Raw genomic sequence first — 20,175 nt, 5'->3', positions numbered from 1 at the left:
CTTCCAATTAGCCTACTGGATGTACCCACGATTCCTATGAGATGGCCAACTTTTGTATGTCTGATTTGTGTTTATCAACGGCACCATAAGACCCCGGCTAAAATTGGCTAAATTCCCGTACTGCTAATTTCACTTGTAGCTACCTTGGAAGTTTCGTAAGTAGCTTTTCTAACTTCGATGTGTGGAAATTCTAACGTGCACGTAAGCGTAGTGGTGGGGGAATGCACATATAAGAAATTCATGCCTGTTTAAACTCATTTTAAGTCGTTTGTCTCGTATTTTAAAATTTTTCAAAAAAATTCAAACCTCCTTGTTGTTCTCTGGGTCAGAAGTGGAGTATCTTCAACGAATCTGATTATCTTTGCCTGTTTACTGTAGCACGCATTCTGCGAGGCGCGAATTTAAATTATTGCAAAAAATTGCCGGAAGTAATATTTGATGCACCGGAAATTAAATTAGATGCGGTATATCTGCGAAGAAACCATCAAAATTGGAAGAACATCCAAGGAGGAGTTCGTGGGAAAAGTGGTACGTGTGATGGTATTTGTTTAGAAATGCTGATTCGTACTTCTTCGGCCATCAGCAATTCATAATATTACGTAACTCATTAGACCCTGTCATTTATTAATATCTTCTGAGATCAATGTATTACATTCAAACGACTAAACATCGATTTAAAGGTAGCAGTACAATCAATGTTTTATATGGAATTCAAGTTTCAATTCCGATCATTTACTTCTGAAAGAGTAGCAAGCCACGCAACAGGTTGTTGCGTGTAAACAATAACGAACAAGATACGTTATTCATAAATTATGTTCAGATTTTGTTTTTATCGTACAAGTATCATCTCGTTTATCATTTAATTACATCGAAGAACTCGCGTAAATGTGTAGGAACGTAATACGCTAATTACTGGGTTACGTGTGGCGTAACCATATGATACTCAATTTTATTTGCAAAAAGCACTTATTAATAACCCGATAGCAATGATCTTTGAGCAAATCCTAGGTACAAGTAACATTTCGTTTGTGGGCTATTATTGTTCCCCTTTTAACGAACATTGTCATAAATCAGTCAATTTAGCTATTCATTTATTCAACCAAGAATCATCTTTCACTGATGTAGGATTTACCATTACAATACAACGAAGATAAATAGTTCAAAAATTACACACAGTGTATGTAAATATGCCTTGTACAGTATGATGACAGGACAAGTGTTCGACTGTGATTGTATACAAAAGAATATATTGGATGGTATTGGACATTTTACTTAAATCTAGTGTTAACTAGGAAAAATACTTCCGAACATTTTGCATGTAGATCCTGTATTAGAAATTCAGGTATTGCATAGACGAAGTGGTAGGGGCCCTTTTGAAAATATTTTGTAGTCGGTCTTTCAGATGCATTCTTATTTACTAAGCATATTTTATTTTGTGACATTTTATTGGACAGTTTTGTTCTCATATAGAGTCCACATTTATGAAACATATTTGTATTGGCATAGGAAAGTTGTGAGTCTGCTTGTAATCTTGCTTTATGCTTGGGTATGTCCCATTTTTCCTCATTACATTTTGATTTATAAACTTAGTATATACATAATATATATTCATGGTAAAGGTTATACATTTTCGTGTTTTTAAATCATGGTTTGCACTTTTATTTGATCTTATCGTTTTTCACTTTTATTCCAAAAGTAGAAGCTGCAGAAGATTTTTGCCACAGTATGAAACCATATTTCAGACATGCATGAAAGGCACTCATTAAAGGTAGTTGCAAGCACTCTACCTGGTACTGACAAAGTCTGCATGTTTACCCCATTTTAAATCACCTCAGTTAGTGCATCTACATTTATACTCCGCAAGCCACCCAACGGTCTGTGGCGGAGGGCACTTTACGTGCCACTGTCATTACCTCCCTTTTCTGTTCCAGTCGCGTATGGTTCGCGGGAAGAAGGACTGCCGGAAAGCCTCCGTGCACGCCCGAATCTCTCTAATTTTACATTTGTGATTCTCCTCGGGTGGTATAAGTAGGGGGAAGCAATATATTCAGTACCTCATCCAGAAACGCACCCTCTCAAAACCTGGACAGCAATCTACACCGCGATGCAGAGCGCCTCTCTGGCAGAGTCTGCCACTTGAGTTTGCTAAACGTCTCCGTAAAGCTATCGAGCTTACCAAATAAAACTGTGACGAAACGCGCCGCTCTTCTTTGGATCTTCTCTATCTCCTCCGTCAACCTGATCTGGTACAGATCCCACACTGATGAGCAATACTCAAGTATAGGCCGAACGAGCATTTTGTAAGCCACCTCCTTTGTTGATGGACTACATTTTCTAAGGACTCCCTCAATGAATCTCAACCTGGCACCCGCCTTACCAACAATTAATTTCAAATCGTTCCGCATGCATACTCCCAGATATTTTGCAGAAGCAACTGCTACCAGTGTTTCTTCCGCTATCATATAATCATACAATAAAGGATCCTTCTTTCTATGTATTCGCAATACGTTACATTTGTCTCATGCGAACGATATACATGATAGCCTGAAGCTACACTGTGCTATATTTTTACGTGTGTGTGTGTGGGGGGGGGGGGGGGCAGTTAAGAAAGTTTAGTTTTATATGTTGTACACTAATATTTTGAAGCAGTGTTTTCAGTTATTTAAGGCTCTTGTCTCTTTGAGTGTATTGCTAGTTGTCAGCAGATTCTCTGCTGACATCCTAGCTTGCTCGTAAGGCATCGATTCTGACTTCTTCAACTTTATCCTCTCATTTTACATTTGGCCCCCACACAAGGGTTTGAGCTCGACCTTTCCCCAAATTCTTTACTGTTTGAGCAGGAAGATCACTCTCTACACAGCACAGTAGTCAGTGTGTGTTGGAGGTCACCTGGTATCCGTACGGTGTTAGCTCCCTCACCATTCGGGGAATGCATTATTGATGTCCGAGCTGTCACAACCCCCGCATACACACACACACACACACACACACTCACACACACACTCACACACACACTCACACACACACACACACACACACACACACACACACACACACAGTGCCTGTCTGTTTGGGTGCAGCAGGACACAGGCCACCACGCCAGGTGGTCTTTGCTCTGGGTGGGCTGTGCCCTAGGAGAGAGCCGTCTATCACAGTAGGTATCATCGTGGTGGGTATTTGACGTTGTTGTTGTTGTTGTTGTTGTTGTTGTTGTGGTGGTGGTCTTCAGTCCTGAGACTGGTTTGATGCAGCTCTCCATGCTACTCTATCCTGTGCAAGCTTCTTCATCTCCCAGTACCTACTGCAACCTACATCCTTCTAAATCTGCTTGGTATATTCATCTCTTGGTCCCCCTCTACGATTTTTACCCTCCACGCTGCCCTCCAATACTAAATTGGTGATCCCTTCATGCCTCAGAACATTTCCTACCAACCGATCCCTTCTTCTAGTTAAGTTGTGCCACAAACTTCTCTTCTCCCCAATCCTATTCAATATCTTGCATGCCCTCGGGAAAAATAACGGCTGTAGTTTCCCCTTGCTTTCAGCCGTTCGCAGTACCAGCACAGCAAGGCCGTTTTGGTTATTGTTACAAGGCCAGATCAGTCAATCATCCAGACCGTTGCCCCTGCAACTACTGAAAAGGCTACTGCCCCTCTTCAGGAACCACACTTTTGTCTGGCCTCTCAACAGATACCCCTCCGTTGTGGTTGCACCTACAGTACGGCTATCTGTATCGCCGAGGCACGCAAGCCTCCCCACCAACGGCAAGGTCCTCCTTGACTCTGCTGTGGGATAAAAGCAAAATCAAAGGACTTGCGGACAGTTATTCCCCTCTATTCCTGATTCGTACCTGAACAGACGGATGGTCTTTTCTTTCTAACTAATCTGAAGTCTTTTGTAGGGAATATTGAAAGCTTATTTGGCAAACTATCTTCCCTTAGAAGCTGTGAGTGGTTCCATCATAATTAAGGCAGCCTATCAATTTCCAGGTGGCACACTCATACAAACAGCTTCATGTTGACCTGTTACCATCAGACGGTATAAGAACCACGCCATGGTATAGGAGTTGGTTTTTCAGTGGGACCTAACAATGCAGATGGACGAAGAACTATGAGAACACTCGGAGAGGTGAGGTATCCACTTTTGGCTTGGCGTACATTGGGGGCAGACAGACGCAGATTAGATGCCAGCAAAGTCATCCTTGCCCATTATAGGGATTTGCTTCCAGAAAAGATCAAAAACATTTGTTACCACTGCAGTAAAGTCGTATTCTCCATCCCCGATTTAGTGTTTTGAAAGCCAACATTTCAGGCAGATGTTTTACCAGTGAGCATACGACCCAAATTACGGGGACTGTTACCGACCACGTCATCAAAATTCTCCATGCGCACTGCCCCGTGTCTGTGTCGTCTACCCTAATTCCCGGAGTGTGCTGCCCTGCTCAAAGAATGGAATGGAAAAATGCAGAAAATGGAGGTCAGATTGCCCATTCTTAGTGAAATCAACCTTTGCCTCTGTTGCGGACATGTTATCGGCAGTGCCTGGTGTATTTGCCCCCTCGACGTTCACACTGGTAGTCGTACAAATAAACCTGACTGTGGAGGTGGTGAACACTCACCTCTCTTGGCTCTTGTGGTACCATCTTCAGGAAACAGTTCGCGTATCTGACTGGAGAAGCAGCTTCATCCTCTGGTGTCTACCGGCGACAGGGCATCTTTGAAGAAGGCACCTCCAGTGCCACATGAGGTGGCAGATAACCCCTCCCCCACTCCTCCCTCCCCCTTCCCCTGTCATCATACTCCAAGACAGCTTTCATTGACGTTGTTCCACTCCCATTCTTGGGACTGCAACAGCAAATTTCCTATTGTTCATCAATCTGTGTTGCTCTCCAAGAAACACGGTTCGTTGATGACCATTCCCTAACTCTTCCCCGCATTCTGTCGGTAGTGTACTGGCTCTGTGAGACCACCTAGGGAGATCTGAACACTGGTTTGCACATAAATCATCGTGCCACACTGAAATTAACAGCAGTGCAAGGGCAAACAATGCTGATGATCACCATTTTTAATGTTTGTTTACCTCTAGATGGAACACGTACATACCTTCAGATGTCCCACTTAATCCAACCCCCCCCCCCCTTTCTTTCCAATTCTATTTCATCTGTTACATCAGTATTTGAATGCACAGCATCCCATGTGGGAAAGCACCGCTTTGTCTCGTACGGGCCTTCTGCTTTTAACCTAGGTAGTTACGTGTTCCACAGATTATTTGAACAATTCTTTTTATTGAAATGATTTGAAACGAGTTAGTTTACAGGTATACACTACACATGGTCATAGTTAACTTAAATGAACACATTGCTTTTTAATTGCATTCATACCACTATACTTACAATCTATTTGATGTGCTTTTTTTAATTTTTATTTGAAAGTGGCTTTCCTGATAAGTTATTCAGAAAACCCATTACAAAAGGCGTAAGCCATGGATAACTAAGGGAATTAAAATCTCTCAGACTTGGGGAAATTTATGTAAAAGCCAGAATAAGTCAAGGTCTGACATTACTTACATACTGTTATATTTTAAGGGAAGCCATTGAAATGTCTAGAGGAATAAGGTTTCTGATAGAAATTAATGATGCAGATAATAATTGGGTTGGATTATGTTGTCCACAGAAACTGCGATGTAATTAGAGCAGAAAGGAAGTTAGCAATCAGTTGCAGATAGTAAGATTAAAACTATACAGGGTATTCTCCAGGTTTGTTTCCATTAGTAACAGCATGCTCCATGACTGTGTTAATGAAGCCCAAGACAGGAGGAAGGGCATCATTAGCCACAAAATTTTAATCTGCAGGTAGATTTCAGGTACTGTGTGGCTATCTTCAGTGCAGTTATATCCAAGTCATGAAGACTCATCTTAAATAAAATCGCATGGTACCACATTGACCATACAGGTAACGGTCTAATTGTTATTTGTAATGTCAGTGTGGTACCATGTGTGATTGTATTTGTGATGTCCATCTTGTCTTGGATATAATTGAACTGAAGATAGCTACACAATAGCTGAAATCAGTCTGTAATAAACAGATTAAAAATTTATGTCCGATGCTGTGTTTCCTCATATCTTGGGCACATGGAATATTGTCATACAGGAGACAGGACAGCCGGTCAATGAACAAGATACCAAACGATTAGACTAAATGACAGTGTTGTGACTGACAATTCAGAGGTTGCAAGTACACTGAAGAATCATTTCCTAAATGGAGCAGTGCGACAAAACTAGGGTCAAATGGTTCAGTTGAAGCAGCAGGAGAATACGCTAAAGATGTCGGTCCAAAAGACTTTGAGCCACAAGAATAAGCACCAGCATCATCGACTGAAATTAGAATTACAAAAATTCTAAAATATAAAGGCTTATATGGAGTTGGTGAAATTTCCAACATAACTCGGAAAAGTAGCTCTAACTTAATAAATAATTTTCTTGGTAACATATGTAATGTGTCGTTGGCACAGAGGATTTTTTCGAGGCAGGTTACAATAGGCAGCTGTTAAGCCTCTTTATAAGAAAGGTGACAAGAAAGACTTAAATAATTACCGTACTGTTTCATCACTGGCGTCTACTTAGATAGACATCATGGAATCAGGAGGCATCTCACATTTAAGGAGAAACAATTTGCTTAGCGTTTCAGTTTCAATTCCAGAAGGTTTACTCAACTGAGAATACCATTTATACATTCACCCACCAAAATTGCAATTTATATATTATAAAATAATGCCAACTGGTATTTCGTGTCATCTTTCCAAGGTGTTTGATTGTGTAGATCACTTAACTCTTAGAACATCTCGGGTTGTATGAAATTGAATGTTTTTTATACAACTGGTTTTGATCATACTCAACAAACAGAATGCAAAAAAAAGTTGTATTAAATAACTGAGACATTGTTGGAAAGGTAGAAAATTTTAGTGACAGGAGAAATCACAAAGTGAGTCCCACAGGTTCAATTTTATGTCCATTCCTGTCCCTTGTGTATGTGAATGACCTTCCACTTAACATTCAAGAAGCAGAATCGGTAATTTTTGCAGACAGTACTAGTGTTATAACAAATCCCATTAGAGAGAAAGCAACAGAAGAGTTGGCAAATGATATTTTCCAAAGAATTATGAAGTGGTTCTCTTAAAATACACTCTCTCTTAATTTTGAGAAAAATACACTTTAGTCAGTTTTGTGCAACAGAGAGAGTATACCAGCAATTGACGTAGCACATGAACAGGAGACAGTAAATAGGATAGACTGCTCCAAAATATTTAGTGTAGATATTGATGAAAACGAACTGGAATGAGTATATTATGAGCTTCTCAAACAAATACGTTCGTCTACATGTGCTCTTTGTATAATTGCTAGTCTTGGAAACAAATGATTATTCTCCTGACATTTTTTGCGTATTTCCACTCGGAAATGTCTTATGAAATAATTTTCTGGGGTAATTAATCACTAAGAAATCACTGAATGCACAAAAGTGAGCAGTAAGAACAATATGCAGTGTTCACCTGTGGTCGTCATGTAAGTATCTCTTCAAGAAGTTGGGAATTTTAACTACACCAGTACATACATTCACTAGTGAAATTCATCTAAATAATTTATCACAATTTGAAACCGAGCGAGGTGGCGCAGTGGTTAGCACACTGGACTCGTGTTTGGGAGGGTGGGGGTTCAAATCTGGATCCAGCCATCCTGATTTAGGTTTTCCATGATTTCCCTAAATCACTTGATGCAAATGCTGGGATGGTTCCTTTGAAAGGGCACAGCCAGTTTCCTTCCCTAATTCGATGGGACCCATGAACTCGCTGTTTGGTCCGCTCCATCAAATCAACCAACCAACCAACAATTTGAGGAGAATAGTGGTAGCCGAACCTGCAACAATAGAGGAGAGAAATAACCTTTATTACACATTATTAAAGATGTCAATGGCTCAGAAATGAGTTTAATATGGAGCAACAAATTTTTTGATCATTCTGCAATACCACAAAATCTCACAGGTAGAAAAGAAAGTTTTAAATCTAACCTAAAATCATTTCTGCTGGACAATGTATACTTCATCAACTAATGTCAATCTAAAAATTCATAGCCCATAAAAAATTAAAAAAAAACATTAACTTGTTTTAAGCATAGTGGGATGAACAGGACTAAAAAATAATGTGTTCATCAATTAACACTTATTATGTGTACCGGTACATGTAAATTGATTTGTTCCCCATAATTTTGATAAGAGAATCGTTCAAACGACCTATGGAACATGTAGCCAACAGATTCTTTCCAGCCTTAATTTGTGCTGCCTCAGTGACAGTACTTCTACCCACATCATTGCTGGGCATGGCACCATTTTGCATTTTGGCTATCAACTTTGCGAGTTCTTCCTCAGTTTTGTGGTTTCGCTACAGTCCACGCTACATAACGATTTTTGTGACAGTGACCACTTTTTGGTGATCCTGTCACTTCCTTCTCACTGCCTGATAGACCAGTTACCCTAATGGGTTCTTTGAAGATCCATCTGGCATTTGTATATTTCTGTTGTAGCTTCAGTCTTTTTCTGTCAGACTGGACTGGTGAGGTTCTGGGCGATGTCTCTGATGTGTTCACCGGTGCCCCTGAAGCTGCTGCTCCTGTTTCTATTGACCCCTCCCGTACTACAGTCAATCCTGACACTGAATTCTTCTTTCATAAAAATCTAACATAGCAATATTGGACTGTATCTGTCGGCCGAAGACTAGCTGCATACAAAATTTTAATTCTCTCTGCTTCCTTGCTAAAACCTCTTGGGGAGCAGATTGCACTACGCCTCTCTACATTAACTGAGCTCTGTTCTCATCCCGATTAGACTACGGTTGCCAGCTTTATGGCCCAGTGGCACATTCGCTTTTGAATTTATTGGACCAAAAACATCACCCTGGAGTGAAACTGCCCAGTGACAGCCCGTTCCAAACTATTCCTGTAGGCAGTCTCCCTGGCGAAATGCATATCTATCCTCTTCTGTTCTGACAGTATGAACTGTTGCTCATTTATGAAATCACTATTGAACAATTTCCTAATCAACCAACTTACCAAATTATTTTTGCATCCAACTAGTATCAATCCTCTAACACTACATATGTGCAACAGGTGATTATACCCGGGCACTGGGAAATTTCAATGTGAGTTGTTGCTGACAGTTGTTTTTGTACCCTAAAGCATATACCCACCTGTGTATGCCTGATTTCATACACAGTACTTAACTCAGTCCCATATTATTTTGTGGTTGTGCTCGTTTCCCTCTATTTTTAAGAAGACATGTAAATAATTTAGAATGACATTAGAAACATACATAATATTTACGAATTACTAACCAATAACTAACAAAACAGAGCAGATATGAACAAATTTCAGCATACTGTGCAGAAGAGAAATACTAAACAAATTTGTATGCACTTACATAATTTTATTAAATTAAAACAGTCATGAATTATTTTTTTTTGTTGCAATTTCTGGTATTTGTTGAAACGTAACCAACACACAAAAAGCTGTGATGTAACAATACATCTTAAATTTTTTCTAGTTTATCCATTTTTTAAGTTAAAATTTATCACAAACTTGAAATCATTTGTCTGCATGTTTACAATACTTGTTAAGAAACAAAAGTTCATCACCATATTTAGGAATTATTTGTAATCTTTTTTCTGAATAATTTTACTTGCCCTACTAAATGTCTTTTCACATGCAGCACTAGTGGCAGGAATACCACTAATATGTTTCAAACAATGGAAAATCAAGGATGGAATGTAACAATACCAGAGAAGGAAAGTTGCTGCTCACCATATAGCGGAGATGCTGAGTTGCGATAGGCACAATAAAAAGATTCACACAATTAAAGCTTTCGGTCATTAAGGCCTTTGTCAGCAGTAGACACACATACACACACACACTCACATAAATGCAACTTGCACACACAGAGAGCTGAGACCACGTCTAATAGTTGTGGAAGTATTGGTGATTTTTATTTCCACCAATCACGCAGTCAGTTGTTGTCGAAGTCTGATATGTCAGTTACTTGACACAGACACACATTGACATAGCTTTGTGCATCATCAACGTTGTTACACCAAGTGTTGTAATCAGGTCTGGTGCTCTTGAATTCTCTGCTCCTTCCCTCGCCCAGTTGCTGCTTTTCGATTCCACTTTGCAGAATTCTCCTGCAGAGATCTCTACAGCACATAATATTTCTTCCTTTCCTGCTGGATAAGAAAGCATTCTCATATTTCAGAAATGAGGAGAGAGAAAGTGGAGATCTTGAGATTCATTCTAAAATTAACTTTCCGACACATATGCCACTAAGCTCTCATTGCCAGTTTTTCCATTATTTCAAACTTGCCCATAACACTGAAAATCCCAGACAATGGATTTGCTAGCCCACTCAAATATGCTGTCTGAAAAGCAGCTGTTCCAGTTTCTGATTAAGTCAGCACAGTCGCTATTTCTCTTCGGTTAAATAATAGAGGTAGACAGCTTTATGATCAGTCTAATATTTCTGCTTCTTGACTGCAGTGACAACATTAGCCAAAAATTTTTAAAAGGAAAACATAAACTGAAAACCCAAGCACATTTTGCATTTAGATGGAAGCAAAATTCGATTGTAGAAGTGAAAACCATCAGGTAGAACTGGATTTCCACCATTTTGAGTGGTATGGGAAAATCAATTTACAAAATCTGGTTTTTGGAGTGCCAAGTAAACGTAGTGAGGCAATACTGTATTGTAGGACATATCTTCTTTTGCAGTTTGTGTTTCGTGTTACATCTTTGGTGAAGAAACAGCCCCACATTAACCCAGAATGTATTAGGGAACTCACAGAAAACCTAAATGTAAGGAGCTGGTAACTCCTAACTGTCGCCCCCTTCCCTACTGTTAGGTAACCACTGTCTTACATCCAGAGAAATTCTCACATTGATGTGACAGTGGCAGTGTCGGACTTCTCATCCTATTACTGGTATTTCTGCTGAAACGTGCTGTACAAATATTTTGGAACAGATGTGACAGTTACGGAAAAAAAACAATTAGGGGAATTTTGTATTACCTCATTTTAGAAATGTTCTTCAATGCAAATGAAATTTGATGGAGCCATTCCTTTTTGGCATAGAGAAGTTTGCTTGCTCCAGGCTGTAGCACGTTAAAACGCCCGGACAAGATGGCAGCAGATAGAATAACTTCCATGCTTGTGTTGGACACTAAGAATATGGTTCGAATTTCAAATGCACTTGGGGTGGGGTTTGGAGGGGGGGGGGGGGCTACAGAAAGATAGAATGAAGGGTGTTAATTAAGCAAGAGAGTTCTAGAGATTCATTGCATGGTGCGGCACGGACCATATCATTTACAGCCTTAGTGGCAGCTTGTAGGTGGCCGACAGCTCGAAGCTTTGACTCCAGGCGTGTGTTGCCTCAAGTCTGGCATCCGCCGATACCACATTGTAGAGATGCGATGCAATGAATAGCAAGGCTAGACTCTGCGGATCTGTCTCCCTGGTAATGGGAACTGCTGAGCACTGCACCAGACTGCTCTGGCGATATTTGGGTTAGCAAAGATCTGGTAAGCCACAGATGAGAGACAACTGAGCAACAAATGAAAGGGTGCATGGTGTCATCAGCCTTTTTATTACCCCAGTACTGTGACTTCACAACTAAAAACATACTCCATGTTTCTAGCCCTGCAGGAAGCTGTGCTGACCTACTCCTGTTCTATATGTTTACAGCAGAAGTGAGGACTTTTTTAGCTCTATGGTTGTCCTTTCCATGTGGCACCAACATGAGATCGTGCAGATAAAAGTTTCTCTCCGCCACTGCATAGGTCATTAATAAATGGCTGTTGATACCGTTCTTCAAATGCTTCTTCTAATCAAATTGTTTGCCTATGGAGTATCGTCTCAGTTGTGTGACAGGATTCGTGATTTCCTGTTAGGAAGGTCAGAGTCCATAGTAATTGTCAAAAAGTCATCGAGTAGAATGGAAGTAATATTAGGCATTCCCCTAGGAAGTGTTATAGACCCTCTGCTGTTCATGATATACGTAAACAATTTAAGAGACGGTCCGAGCAGCCCTTGTAGACTGCTTGCAGGTGATGCTGCCATTTGCCATCTTGTGTAGTTCATCAGATGGTCAAAACCAGTTGACTGTATGTATGGTAAGTGTGAAGCCATCGACACTAGTATCAAAAGGAATCTATTAAATTTTAGTTCCACAATAAATCATACAAGTCTAAAGTCTCTCAGTTCAGCTACGTACTTAGGGACCACAATTACAAATAACTAAAACTGGAAGATAATGTTGTGGGGAAGACGAATCAGTGTTTTTTATTAGCAGAACACTTTGGAGCTGCAACAAATAAACTGAAAAGACTGCCTACACTACGCTTGTCCGCCTTCTGCTAGTGTATTGCTGTGTGGGGTAGGATTGAAGGAGAACATAAAAAAGGTCAAAGAAGGGCAGCACATTTTGTATTATCAAGAAATAGAGGAGCAACTGTCATGGACATGATACAGGATTTGGGGTGGACATCATTAAAACAAAGGTGTTTCTTGTTGCGGCAGGATCTTTTCACAAAATTTCAGTCACCAACTTTCTCCTCCTAATGTGAAAATATTTTGTTGGCACTCATGTACATAGGGAGAATAATAAAATAAGAGAAATCAGAACTCACACAGAAAGATTTAACTGCTTATATTTCTCATACACTGTTCAAGAGTGGAACAGTAGAGAAATAGTGTGAAAGGGATATGATGAACCCTCTGTCAGGCACTAAAGTATGAATCACAGAGTAGTTGTAAATGTAACGGGGAAGAACTTTTCGTAATGACAAACACTATTTTGGACTTTTTAATAAAAGTGATATATGACAATCACATAATTATTCTAATTCTTGTAGTTTAATCCTTCTACAACACGTTGGTATTTTCAGAATGTCATGCATAATTGATTTACATGCCTAATCAACATGTAATCGGCTCATGATTGTGGTCATTCGACTGATAATGTCAGCACCTGTCAGGATGTAATTACATTGTGTTATAATATATTCTTTCGTTGCATGGGCAGAATGTAACAGTTGATGTAGCTTTGCCAATGTGAATATGTATTGCTTCGGAAAAGTCTGTATTCTACAAGATCAGTTTAAGTATCTTGACAGGATCCTCTGATGTCGAGGTTCTGAGTTCAGTTCCTGGAGAACACCTCCGGTTTCTCTGTGGAATAAATCTCTGATCAGGGTGCTTACAGGCTCATCTGGGTGAACTGCTGCTTCCCATGTCTGCTCCCTACCTCACTAGTAGAGAAATTATTGTAATGCTTAATCAGAATGTTGCTGTATGTTGGGTCAGATTTCATCTAGTGTCAGGTGAAATGTTTTTCGACATGAGGTTCGGCCTGTCAACCAGTGCAAGAGAGTGACTTGCATGTGGACATTAGGAAGTCCCGGAGTAAAATCCTGTGTGTCTCTACCAGCACAGAAAAAAGAAGCAGCAGAAGTAGCAGAGGCCACGGGAGGCACCGTGATTTGCACAGTCTCCACCTCTCATAGTTCTGTCTGGAAACTGAACCGGGTGGCACTCCATGGCCCGGTTCTGGTGGTGCCAAACCCCTTCTGAGCTGCTGCTCTCTGTGGAAGGTGGAGTATTCTTTTGAACGGTTTGTTCTTTCTTACACTTTGCACTCACTGTTTTACTGGAAATTGCTGCTACAGTGATTTTTAGTGCCTGGTTTACTTTCTGCCTTCTGGCCGGTGTAAGCAGTTACTCATAAGCTGTTTGACGGATTCCAAAACTCGGTGAGAATTTATTTCCTTATGCTGTGTTTGTACTGCTGACCTCTAACAGTCATGACACAGAGCTAATACGCCCATTGTAAGTGACATTTATTCCTGCCCTATGTATTTTAGCAGTTGTTCTATAGTCATTGTAACACAAGATCATGTGTGTACTGTTGTTAAGATTTAGTTCTCTGTTTCACATTTGAGTGTTTCTGTTTGACACTATCGTAATACATCGTATATGTGTTAAGTATTTCAGATCTCATTTTGATAATAAAAGCATAGAGTTCTTTTTGTTTTAGTTCAGGCTTCTGTGAGGCCCCTTGTCTCTGTCAGATGTTCCAGAGCTGAGCTTTCTAGTTCGTGAACACCACATGGAAGATGATATAATGTAATCAGTAATTGATTATTTTATTGTTACAGTGGAAGATATATTACATGCCACTTCTGTAGTAGGTGTTTTTTTATGTTGTTTTTTGATGACTACTTTGTTGTCACACTAGTAGGAGATGTCGGTGAGTGGCATCCACTCCTCCACCTGTTTCTCAAAACAGTTTTCCAGAAAATAATTTTCTTGTATTTATTTACAATAATAGGTTGCTGGTAAGTGACAATTAATTTTTTTCCCTTTTAAATAATTCTTGAAAAATGCTGTGTCTGGCTGTCGCAGTCAGAGACAGTGGTCATAAGTGGAGGAGCTGGAGCTGTGTGTGTGTGTGTGTGTGTGTGTGTGTGTGTGTGTGTGTGTGTGTGTGTGTGTGTTTTACCTAATTCAGAAGGAGGTCTTTCACTGAAAGCTTAATTGCTTAGCAGTCTCTTGGTTGTGTCTGTCTGTGACTCAACATCTCTACTGTATGGTGAGTAGGAATCTATCCTTTTCATAATATTGTCATTATTCCATCCTGAATTTTCCATTGTTTGACTCTTGAAAATTCTTAGTTCATATCAGCAATTTTTAACTATTTTAGAAAATCCAGATGTATAGACTTGAACTATTTGGAGCATTTATTGTCATCTTTGAGAAGCCTGTATTTGGGTTCCTTATTTTCATTAACTATTTCCTTGCAGTCCTGTTGAATTGGACCGTCATCATAAGTTGATTGCACTTGAGTGTGGAAGGAAGGCTGTAATGGAGTTTGGAGTGAGACAATGTCATGGCCCATCTCCCATTTTAACTGTATATTGAGTCCGTAATGAAGAAAATTGAGGAGAATTTCAGAAAATGAAAGTTTGTGGAGTAGAAATAAAAATAACAGATTCGGCGATGACATTGCAATTCTGTCAGAGACAACAAAGCTCCTGGAAGGTCACTTAAATGGAGTATATAGTGTCTTGAAAAGAGGTTTTGAAGTAAAACAAGGACAGTGCACTGTTATCAAAGATAAACATTTTTGAGAAATGGGAATTGTGTTAACATTGAGTATAAATCTGAATTTCCAGAGTGAATCTCCCATTCCGCAACAGAGTGTACACTTATTTCAAATTTCCTGGCAGATTAAAACTATGTCGCATGAAGTTTCATAAATTTAAACATTAAGGATCTTTTCTAATGATATTTGTCTAAAGTGCAGCCTTCTATGGAGGTAAAATGTGGATGATAAACTATTAAGACAAAAAGACAATGTAAGCTTCTGGAGGAGGCAAAGGAGATTAGTGTTTAATGTCCCGTCGACAACGAGGTCATCAGAGACGGAGCACAAGCTCTAATTAGGGAAGGATTGGGAAGGAAATCGGCTGTGCCCTTTCGAAGGAACCGTCCTGGTATTTACCTGAAACGATTTAGGGAATCACAGAAAACCTAAATCAGGATGGCCGTAGACGAGTTTGAACCGTTGTCCTCCCGAATGCGAGTCCATTGTGCTAACCACTGTGGCACCCCGCTTGGTATAAGCTTCTGAAATGTGGTGCTACAGAAGAATACTAAAAACTAGATTGTTAGATTGGATAACTAGGTGAAGAGGTAATGAATCCTGTGGCACAACTTGACTGGAAGACAGGATTTGTTGATAGGACACATCATGAGGCATCAACTGATGTTTAATTTGGTAATGAAGGGAAGTTGGAGGAAGGGGGGTGGGACATAAATTGTAGATGGTGACAATGCCTTAACTACAGTAAGCAGGTTCAAAAGGATGTCAGTTGCAGTAGTTAGGCAATCTTGCACAGGATATACCAAGTGTGGTGTTTTGTATCATAACAGTCTTTGGAACAATTGACTGCGACAATAGGAGACATGAAGTAGATATTGCCTTCTTACTTAATTACTGTTCGTTGAGGAGAAACTGGCATATTAGGAGTGCAAATGGGCAGGTGACAAAAGTGACCAATAAATTTATTTCCAATCAGTGTCCTAGGGAGATTATATTGATCTGGCCTCCTTTAGTTCTTAGACTATGAGAGTGACCCCTGTATGCTTTTAGTGTTCGTATCCTTCTGTGGACATCTGGATTTAAGTTACCACAGATCATTTAAGACAAATGCTGTTACAGTTCCTTTATTGTTGTAGTGGTCAGTTGTGTCTTCGCCACCAGTACAACTGAGCAGGGCTTTTTTTTTTTTTTTTTTTTTTTTTTCTTTTCGCTTTTTTCAATTGGATGCTGAACAGTAATTTTCCTTCGCATTTTGTACCAAGCTGTGTCGACAGAATCCTGTTACCTTCTAATTTAATTTGTTGTCAACTCCCACAAATGTAAAATACCCATGATGCGTTATTTGAGCATGTTAAGCTTTGATAGATTTTATTTGGAAATAGTCTGAGAAGCAGACAGTTCTAACTAATTAATGGAAAATCTCATATAAAGATGTGAAACAATTACTAACAAAGAGATAGAGGGGTGGGCCAGTACTTACCTCAGCTCAGTACAGCCGATAGAAACACAAAAAACAACCGAAAATTTAAGTTCCTAGCTTTCGGAATAAATGTTCCTTCATCAGGGAGGAGAGAAGGGAAAGAAAGGGAAGAAGGGAAAGTGGATTTAGTTACTCATAACCCAGGTTATGAGTAACCCAGGTTATGAGTAACTAAATCCACTTTCCCTTCTTCCCTTTCTTTCCCTTCTCTCCTCCCTGATGAAGGAACATTTATTCCGAAAGCTAGGAACTTAAATTTTCGGTTGTTTTTTGTGTTTCTATTGGCTGTACTGAGCTGAGGTAAGTACTGGCCAGCCCCTCTATCTCTTTGTAAGCAGACAGTTCTCTATTTTATGTGACTTTTTACCTCACAGAGCTCTCCGTTGCTGAGCATATTACAGTTAAAATCAAACAAACACATATATCTTCTGTATTGTTATAAAGGTGCCTCTCCCTCTCTCCTTCTCCCTCCTCCCTCCCTCCCTCCCCTTCCCCCTCCCCCCTCCCTCCTCCCTCCTCCCTCCTCCCTCCCCCCTCTCTCTCTTTTTCATGCACACTCTTGCACCTCCTCCCCCCCCCCTCCACACACACACACACACACACACACACACACACACACACACACACACACACAAGGCCTTCCATATGGTTCAAATGATGTCAATATAGATGGCAGTTTGAGTTATATTTCACAACTTTATCATGAGATAAATGGTTATTTTTCAGAGACTTGCTCCTATCAGCTGCTGAATGTCTTATTTTGTGCATAATCCATGAATATAAACATTCTTAATTTATTGCATAATATTTGTCGTAGTTGCACTGTTGTAAGTTAGAAGGAGCAATAAAGCTGCTGCTGATTCGGAAAATAAAGTGACAGATGTCCATCATGTGTACAGAGTTTCTCTTCAATATTTGTTAAATGTGCTGAGTAAAATGGTTATATACATGAGAATTATTTTTATTTTTCTCCCTCAATTTCTTGTGAATTCAAGTATTATACTTGAAATAAAAACCTAGTAATTTTTAAATGCTTTTGTGAAATACTTAACTTTGGAGACTTTAAAGTTGAGACAGTTTCAAACTATTTTTCTCACCCCTCCTCTCTTGTTCTATGCCTTTCAGTTGTACCATCTGTCATTATCTCTGGAACCAGCCATATGAATTAAGTAATGTGGCTGCTTGGGTTCAAGGATCATGACCTTAAGATTGGTTCTTGTTTTTGCTTTGTGACTGTTGTTTTTCTGATAACCTCTGACGTCACTACTGCTCATATATTCCGGACCCCCTGGAAATTCAGTGTCATGTGGTAATAGATTAGAGATAATTCACAGTTGCTTTCAAACCTCTGCTTCAGAGTAAGATGGACATCCTTTACCTGTACAAGAAGCCGGGCCTGAGTGTGTCGTCAGAATGCGAGAAATTAAAGCAGCTTCGAGCAGAGGCAAAAATAGAAGCTCTACATACAGAAATATGCTTTTATGTCGAGATAAGCAAACCTCTGTCAACTGGAGAACTGGAGAAATTGAAATGGATTTTGGGATCACCCTTCAAACCTGATGACGTTCAGCACAAGCCTTACCTACAAGCAAAAGGGAAGGAGAACATGATTATTGAGATAGGTCCAAGGTAAGCTCATGACAATAAATATTTTTTACTGTAAGTCCCACTTGTTGGAAAAAATATAGTTTTACATTTCAAGGATGACAGTTGAAAATGTAATATACCAACGAACAAATATTTCAATATTTCGTGAAAAAGTGCTTTGGTATATAACTATTACATACTGTATTTCAACATTTTACAATTTGTTAATTTACTTGCCTACATCTCATTTGAGTTTGCCTTTGTAGCCTCAAATGATGATAGAAATAGTAACTGATGCTAAGAAATTTTCAGCTTACGGTTGAATGTAGCACAATCTTTGTTTAAAATAGTGGGCCTGTAATTTACATTGACATCCACTGAGCCAATGTAAACATAGTTCTACGAGTGGCATATTTTCACAAATAAACATAGGTTCCTCAACCTTACATTTTCAGCTGTAACTGCATGAGGCATTGTCCACTGTGTTTCTGTATAGTTTCATCGTGTACATGCGTAGGAAGTTATCTACAAATTATTTGCGAATGGGTGAAAAACTTCTCAATTATGTTGTAGTCAATAATTTAGAAAACAGTAATACGTATACACATTCAAAAATGAAACAACTTTTTTTAATAGTTGGATCTGTATTCTTCAAATAGCAGTTACACTAAATTCTACTTTATAGATGGATTTTTAGATTAAAACAATTCTCCCACTGTTTCTGTCACAGCCTGCCAAAGCTATTTCAGAAATAAAATCTGGTAATTAAAATATTTGATTAACTAGTGTGTTTTCCTTGGCATCATACACATCTCATTGACAGAAAATTCATTTTTTAAGGGTTCTGTTGTGTAAATTGCACATCTAGCATTTCTTACAAAAAGGTAGTTTTTGATTACCAGTATTTTGTAAACTAAAATATTTTGAAAGAAGTTAAGGTGCTTTTTATGGAAGAAAATCAGGGCATTAAAATAAGGGATATCAATCCTGCAACAGAAACTTATTAGTAGGTTTGAAATTTTGAATATCCTTGGTCTTATAGATCTTAAATATTGAATAATTCATTAAAGATAAGATTTCTGTAAAGAATACCTTTGTCCCGGTACTCAGCTAAATATAAATTCTAATTCAAATAATAATAATTGGAGTAATAAAAGTTGTAAAAGAATTTTGGAATGCTGTTTATTACATATAGATTAGGCAAGAAAAAGTATTTGTTTATTTATTGAAATTAATCAGATGCAGTGGATATACTCCACGTTGTTACATTTCCATATATTATCTAATTCTTGAATTAAGTTCATCATTTGTTACAAATAGGTGCTCATCCATAGTATTTATGGATACATTGCAAGTAGAACATCACATGGGATAGTTAAACATCTTACACAGTAGCTGTCAGGTTATCTGAAACCATCACATGGGATAGTTAAACATCTCACACAGGAGCTGTCAAGTTATCTGAAACATTTACAAACAGTAACCTCCTACAGTTTTGAAAGATTCTTTAAACAGATCAGATACATAGGGAACTGTGTGTACAGTTGAATTTATCAGTATTTAAGGAAACAAAATGTACAGAAAAGATCATGCAGTAGGAGCCCATGCACATCTTCATCTAAACACTACAACTACTGTGAAGTGCATAGCAGAAGGTCTTTCCCATTGTAGCACTTATTTGTAACACTTATTAGGGCTTCTTTCCATTGCATTTGCACAGGAGATGCCAAAAGAATGACTGCTCGATTGCCTCTGTGTGTGCTGTAACAAGTATTGCTGGCCTTTGTAGTCCATCTGGGGATGGTACATAGTAGGGAGGTGTAGTGTAATCCTAGATTCACCACTTAACACTGGCTGTTGAAACTTTGTGAGTGGGCTTTGATGTGACAGTCTGTGTCTGTCTTCAATCATGTGTCAG

The 20,175-nt window shown here is 39.1% G+C and overlaps 1 protein-coding gene across 2 annotated transcripts in view; it reads left to right on the top strand.

The window, feature by feature from the left end:
- Positions 1–338: 338 nt before the first annotated feature.
- Positions 339–20,175, top strand: part of LOC126281265 (phosphoribosylformylglycinamidine synthase) — a 194,584-nt gene continuing 174,747 nt past the window's right edge. Inside the window, exons 1-2 of one of the 2 annotated variants that reach the window (XM_049980080.1) lie at positions 339–528; positions 18,028–18,299. In XM_049980080.1, the coding sequence (XP_049836037.1) occupies positions 460–528; positions 18,028–18,299 (341 nt within the window). In that variant the 5' untranslated portion in view covers positions 339–459. Of the gene's footprint in view, positions 529–621; positions 681–18,027; positions 18,300–20,175 lie in introns of those variants that run through there. The other variant, XM_049980081.1, reaches the window with a different exon arrangement.

This window comes from Schistocerca gregaria, chromosome 7 (genome assembly GCF_023897955.1).
Source record: "Schistocerca gregaria isolate iqSchGreg1 chromosome 7, iqSchGreg1.2, whole genome shotgun sequence".
NCBI lineage: Eukaryota > Metazoa > Arthropoda > Insecta > Orthoptera > Acrididae > Schistocerca > Schistocerca gregaria.
Note: the sequence above shows the minus strand (reverse complement) of the source record. Positions and strands in the feature narration are given on the sequence as shown.